The 7,173-nt window shown below is 39.3% G+C and overlaps 1 protein-coding gene across 1 annotated transcript; it reads right to left on the bottom strand.

Annotated features, from left to right (window-relative positions):
• Positions 1–2,963: 2,963 nt before the first annotated feature.
• LOC139736566 (uncharacterized) lies at positions 2,964–7,067 on the bottom strand. The gene is made up of 2 exons (XM_071647314.1): positions 6,739–7,067; positions 2,964–3,673 (listed from the first exon to the last, which is right to left on the bottom strand). Exons 1-2 carry the CDS (start codon positions 7,049–7,051, stop codon positions 3,189–3,191), a joined length of 798 nt encoding a protein of 265 aa, XP_071503415.1. The 5' UTR covers positions 7,052–7,067; the 3' UTR covers positions 2,964–3,188.
• Between the last annotated feature and the right edge of the window lie 106 nt (positions 7,068–7,173).

Here is a 7,173-nt window from a genome sequence, read left to right as displayed (position 1 = left end):
TATATATATATATATATATATATATATATATATATATAACATATCAGGAAGCAAATTTACACAAATAAACTTACAATCAAGGATTTTGAACAAGTACGAAACAATGCCGAACAATGCGGAAATTATTTGAATGTCAATCATATCTATGTTTTAATTGATTATTTACAGCAGAGAAAGTATATATAGTCGTAATGAATTTTTCGACTGTTTTCATATTACAATATCACGTCGTATATCTAGCACATTCACTGTCAACAATAAGCACACAATGATTACAGATGTCATTCCTTTTGTCAAATAACCACAACTTCAACACACGCGCAGTTCAACTGGATACGGAACACGAGCTCACTGTTTGACAGAAATGGTGATAAATTATCATTGGTTCCAAAGATGTCACCAAAATCAACAAATACAGATAAACTTAAAGACAAACATAACGATAAATTCCGATTTACTGCGGCGCAGATAATTGCACCTTTAAAAGAAACTAGGTAGACAGAAGCCAGCTTTTACAACTCTTCAAAATATCAATCATATCTATGTATATCATCTTTATGTCATCGACCAGTCGCCGTTTGGAGGAGTATGCTGTGCAAACATTTTTCACAGACAATGAATGTAATGCGATCCTTATTCTCTGTTGCCAAAGAAAGTGATGTGTCTACGTTCTCGTCAAAAATAAAATAAAATTTGATTTGAATTAAAGTGAATGCTTCGATAAACATAATAATATATCTATGTGACTTTATAATTCATTGATCTGATCTATGTACTTTATACTTTAACTTGATTCACGAAACTGATAAACTTCTATTGTAACAAAAAAATCAGCGCACTATTGAACCTTGACCCGTGCGATGATAGGTTTGACAAATTTAAAGACCGTACTGTTTTATCTTTTATTATGATGTTGCAATTTATCATGGTGTTACGGTGATGATGTTGAAATGGCAAAGCAGGTAAACACTGATTTCTATGATAGACTAATTCTGAAGTATAATCATTGTTGCAAGAAACAAATATGACGTCTTCAACATTGCTTCAACTGCCCATGAAATATGATGATACATTTTTTAATAGTTCCGGTTACGAAGGAGAGTGAATATACTTGTGGTACAGTCATGCAATAACTACATTCCCTGTTGGAAAATCATGAAAATGAATGATGAAGAACAGTCGATGTTTGATACTGCAAAAATGGTCAAGGTGTAGTTATGATTACTCTTCGTGCTCTAGAAAAAACTTGACGGGAGGTGTAGGCGCAGGATTTAAAGGGGATGAATAATTTTCCCTAGCAAATTATTTTCTTAATTACAATCATCATGGTCACTTTTCAATAATTTCTTTTTCGTACAATTGAATATGAAAATAAGTGTATTCCACCAACGGCTCGGAGAATAAGTCAGTCAGTTTCACAGAAATCCATTGTGATAAATCTATTACCAGCAAAACTGAATCGAAAAGTAGATTTGCAGCTGTTATTTGTTGTTGTTTTGGGGGAAATCTATGCAGACTTGTGATTCATCATTCTACTTCACTTCAGAAGATACTGTATTTGTGAGAGATCGAGTCCATACAATTGTTTTCATATAATGTGAGAAAAAAATCGTTGAAATTGGACTATTTCATCGCAACTCTCGTCCTTTCTTTCACGTTATACTGATGTTCAAAAGGCCACTGCCCTCACCAAAATACATCGTACGATCGCATCCTTCCAGTGCGTCAGAGTTAGCGAACTTTTTTGTCCAAACTTGTGTCGAACTTTCCTTGTGTGCGACAACCGAGTGAAGACAGTTATTTATTTCTCCTTCGGAGGACCCTTCCACCCTCCAAGAAAATATATCCCTCCAGCTACTGCTCGTCCCCCTCCCAGTTGCTGTTCTGTTCTATGAAAGGTGAAGGCGGGAATATCGAATATGATTTATGGGAAATCTTCATGGAAATAAACAAATCCTCAAGTAGCGTCTTTGACTCCAAAGTGTTTTCGGTGATCAAACTTTGGAAAGTTTGAGGAAAGCGTGCATCTAGAAAAAAACTCGACGGCAAACCATTACTTGGCAGCACACTCGATATACATTATAGAGACTTTTATGTGAAAATATGAGGAGCACGAAATGTAGGGCAGTTTATGCAACGTCTTGATTAGCAGATCAGTCTGAGTGAAAATTCCCCATGCAACAAAACAAGATAACAGGTTAAAACATGAATGGAGAAGGTCATCACACACACGAAGAGTTCTCCTAAAATGAAAATCGCAGAAATATAGGGAAAATACCTGAAGGATGGAAGATGTTTATATTTTGTTTAAGTTTAGATTTCCAGGAGAGATCAATGCCCCCCCCCCCACCCCGACCTTAAATTCTGTTTAAAAGAGCCCTATCCGCTGGAAAACGCCATTTGTCACCCACGCAAAAACTACCCGTGGTAGTTGACTATACACACTGGAACAAATCAGTCCATCTAAAATTCAAAAAGATACAAAGCGCCTTGGGTGTGCTAGTCGCTTTTAAGATATACGTATTTGTACTGTATTTTTGTATGAATTTCTCGTTTGCTCTTGTATCAATATCATGAGTGCTTTTGGAACGAATTTGCCAATGGGTGAGAAAAGGTAATTTCTCTTCACGACAGCCGTACTGAGACGTGGATGAGAGCTCATAACATCTTTTAAAATCAAAGGAAGTGACTCAAGTGGTTCTTGGAAATATTTTGGGGGGCACGAGCCACATTTTGTGTTTAACCAAAACAATCATTCATTTCTTGCTCATGAAAAACTTGCGTTGATTCGCAAAAATGACGTCATCACCTCCTCTCTCTTCTTGGAAAATCCTTTTCATATTTTTCAATGTACATCTCAAGTTGTGGTGACAAGAAGACGATACGTGAGCAAAGTGTGTACGATGAAGAATGTAACGCAGAGATAGTAAAAGTCATATAGCACATCTCGGGTCATCTGCAGAATCAATAATATCATAGTATTGTACATAACTCGGCATACCAGTTGAAACAGTAATATTGTTATAGGTTTACTAACAAGCAGGGTTGCTTCATTGCGGCTCTTACGGTGGTATCTGTCACTGTGATTTTCAAGTGTGAAGAGTTATGAGGAGAGCGCGCCATGGAGAGTGAAATGTCCTTCCTCTTTACACTCGCGGGACAGGGAATTGATTTCCATTGTGGTTGCCTCAGTGTCCGTACAAAACGCCGTGAAGCGCGCTTGGGTAGTGGTACAGTGGATTGGAGTGGTGATACGCGGCGAGTTGCGGGTAGAGATGAGCGAACGTGGCGGGCAGGAGATGTTCGACTCCACTCGGCGGCGGGAAGCCGGTCGCGTGGTGAGGGAGAGGGATGGGGAGGTGGTGGCTATCCTTGAAGAGAACTTTGACGGCTACCTTCTTGGCTGGCAGAGGGGACATCATCTCTGCCGCCATCTGCTTCCGTTTGGTCTTGTAGCGGCGGTTCTGGAACCAGATCTTGACCTGCTGCTCCGTGAGTTTCAGAGCAGCCGCCAGGTCGGCGCGTTCGGGGCCAGATAGGTAGCGCTGGTGACTGAACCTCCGCTCGAGCTCGAAGACTTGGGCGTGAGAGAAAGCGGCGCGAGATCGTTTCTTCCTCGTCTTCGATGACGGCGCGTGCAGCTCATCCTCGTATCGTGACTCGTTGTCGATGGCTGCATGTTTGAAGAGGGTCAATAAAGAAACTAAATTATTTGATGAGAAATAAGACAGTCTTGAAATTTGCACGGAAATACGATTAAAATTATACATACAATCCCATGAAAGGAAACTAAATGACGAACTTGTTATCGAGTTTTTAAGAGACATGCATTCACCCGCTTGAATGCAAATGCTGAACTCCGTAGCTTCGCCTGCTCAAGAGCTTTGTGCATGCAGTTTGAATGTTTGTGAGGGACATGTGTATTTGATCGATAATAAAGAGTCCTAAAACCTTTTTTTTTTTGTATAAGTGAAACAGAAGTTTGAGTTATCTCCGATAGTAAAAAGAACGCATTTTTTTTTTAAGCGTGACCTTACATGAGTGATCGCGAGATTATCTTCACGTTGCATTCTTATTTTACAGCGCAGATGTCAATAACTTAAACCTTATACCATTATGTCAATTCGTTCAGCTGACATAAGACTTTGCCTTTTGGCATCGGGTCAACATTCTTCCCTCTATATTCAATGGATCTGTGTTCGGTGGTCAAAGATTTCCCCATGAAGACAAGCGATTCGGCAATTCGGCGCAGGTTACCCGACGCCACCGGGCGGCGCTCCCATGGCTTCGCCCCAGCTTCGCGGCATGATGTTTGTGCTATCGGCAGGGGTGGTTTTTGCTTTCAAATTCTACATCAATTAATATCAAACCACTTCCATCAAATACGGCCAGAGAACCTTTTTTGGGAAAAAACGCTTACCAACAATCACTACATTTTATGATTAACCTAAGCACTGTTTTTATCAAGTAGACGGAAAAAAACGGTACGATGCCATGTACTGTCATTCAGTATTTCCCTGCACGCCATCTCATGTGTAAAAGGCAATCGAACACATATTTATCGTGCAGTGCAAACGTGTGTTTGCACGTTTGTCTTTGATTGGAAGATACAGAACTGATACGTTGTCAGATCTTAGATGTAGTTCATAATTATAATCAATTAATTCATCGATGAGACAGATGTAACAAGTGTGTTCATTATCTTATTCTCAATAACTCGAGAGGCAAATAATAATAATACCCCCAAAATTTGGCAGAGATGTATTATGGTTCCCGTTTAGTTAACAGACACAGAGGCTAATGCCTATTGCTGTGTGTTATGATTTTAACCACGTGTATTTAGTGTCTGCCTGCTTTGCGCACCATTGTTATTACAGGCAAACCAATAAACTCAAGCTGAAGACAAGAGACAATGTTGTCCTTCTACCTATATTAGCTCTGATATTTCTTAATTTCGACGGATGGAGCTTCATCAGTAATTCAAACTTATAATTATTCATTGATAGATCAGATAGATTCGAGAAAACAAAGCCTGTCTTGATTTTTATGCAGCACGCAGGCAACAAGTTTTATGGTAAAATTGGGCCCGTTTCACACACGACATGGAAAAGAATCAGTGGACTTGGAGTACATCCTAATTAATGGCGTCTGCTGTGTTATGGAGTGTTCAAACACAAATGTAGAGTCAACACAGATGAAGCAGTCTGCAATTTCAGGTCTGTTTGCTTTTAAGGATGCTTGATTTAGAAATGGAGTAATTGCAAGGTTGGTCTTCTTCTCATTCTTGTTAAACTAGGATCATATTGCTGGATAAGCGAATACCAGACGAGGATAGTTGAACGCATTTTCACATGAAACTTTCGCTTATATTCCGGTACAGGGGATCGTTTTCAATTTAAAAAAAAAATGCCGATAGAAACTATATACCCGTTTCTTCATTACAGAGACATGATATGACTTTTAAAATCATGCAAACTCAAGGGATAAGATCTTTTCTAATAATATGTTTATAATATATGTATATAACTAAATTTGAATGACAAAACAAGCATTGTATGAGGGACGTATCTCACTCAATACAAAGTCTTAATTGTGAATCGTTGTTTCGAGGTAATTTTACTTCACATATTTGATGGACGGAGATAGCGCTCATTTTGATCTCAAATACATTAAAGTCATATTTATAGCATTGACTGTGTTAAACAAAGTAACAAAAGTTAATTCTCCACACTGTGTACGTCCGTTTAATTTTGATATAGATAAAAATGAATGAAACGTACTTCAGGCACGTGTTCCGACTTGATTTGGATTAAGTCGCACTCATATGGTGGTCACACTACCCCACTAAGAGCAACAGAAATGCTTGCATCTCAAAAGCAGTCTTTGTTCCTTGTTTTATTTTGTCCAACACAATTCTATTTCCATCAGTTGTTCTATGTTTGACTTTTGTACCTTAGAATCAGTAGGCGCTAGGCTTTATACAGGAGAATGTGCTTCCTGCACACAATTTCAACCCTTTCTGTGTGCGTGCGCTGTTGTGATTGGCAAGTTTTGGATGAAGATCGCATTGAACAGTTCATGGTGTATTTGAGATTAATCTGAACAATGAGATATCGCTATCCTTGTGAAAGTCATTGAATGGAGTCATGAAAAAAAAGCAAATAAAAGGCGATTTCAGACATACCAGATGTAAGTGTTTCTAGGAATGTACACATAAACTGCATAAATGACTTTTAATAGTAATGTTGCAGCCATAAAAGCAAAACAAAAGACATTTTGATGGCTGTTTTGAGTTGTGCTTTAACCTTTGAAGTTGTGAAATGCGGTGCTAACTCCAGAGGAACTAAAACGTCTCATGTTCAAGATTATTACAAATGATAATCAATCCGTCCTAGGCTGTTGACAGGGTTAATCGTAACGTGTTAACATAAATGTAACTAAATTATGAAAGTGATGAATAAATTCAATGGAGTTACAATTAACATGAGTTACTATCGTTGCTTACAAATCAACTTTATTGGTATCCCAACTGTTTAAGTCTTATTGAAAGATGAGACGGAGAGTCACAGAAGAAAGTGAGCTTTAATCCTTTCTGTGCCATTGATCCAAATATGCTCAAATTTCACACATTAACCTATGGACAACATTTTAATGCGGCTTGCAGAGAGTTAAAGGTTTTTTTTTTTCCATTTTTGACAGCTTCTATGTTAAATGATATGGATATGATTACGAACTTACCGGAGGCAATTGGCGATGAACAGTGAGACGGGGACGTTCGACTCCTTGCTTCATCTTCGTCGTCCTCCTCGATATCGTTTCCATGCACACTCTGAGCATCAATGTCCACGTCGACATCCACGTCGACATCCGGGGATGACGAGGTTCTATCGGGGAGCGGTTCCCTCTTCACGTGAAAGATATTCTCGACGATGTCGACGGGGTCATCGTCGCGGTCGCGCGTTGGGCGACGATGGCGATGTGAGTGCGACGACGCGTGATGTCGGAGCATAGCGTTGCTCACGACTCCGTCTCTTAGAGCCACTTCGTACATCTCTTTAACGTCCTTGCTGTCTTTCCTGCCCGACAATTCTTCCTTCACCGAGAATCTGTCCGGAGCGTAGATATGATACGGATGTTGATGACGCTGGAGATGGTGCCGCATTGGATGGCGTT

This window comes from Diadema antillarum, unplaced genomic scaffold (genome assembly GCF_040938485.1).
Source record: "Diadema antillarum isolate AM-2024a unplaced genomic scaffold, OU_Dant_1.0 seq00000653_RagTag, whole genome shotgun sequence".
NCBI lineage: Eukaryota > Metazoa > Echinodermata > Echinoidea > Diadematoida > Diadematidae > Diadema > Diadema antillarum.
This window is presented reverse-complemented; position numbering and strand designations above follow the sequence as displayed.

Coding starts and splice junctions, on each gene's coding strand:
- LOC139736566 (XM_071647314.1), bottom strand. CDS start 7,051: ATGTACGAAGTGGCTCTAAGAGACGGAGTCGTGAGCAACGCTATGCTC. Junction 3,674..6,738: donor TTCATCGCCAATTGCCTCCG/GTAAGTTCGTAA, acceptor TCAAACATGCAG/CCATCGACAACGAGTCACGA.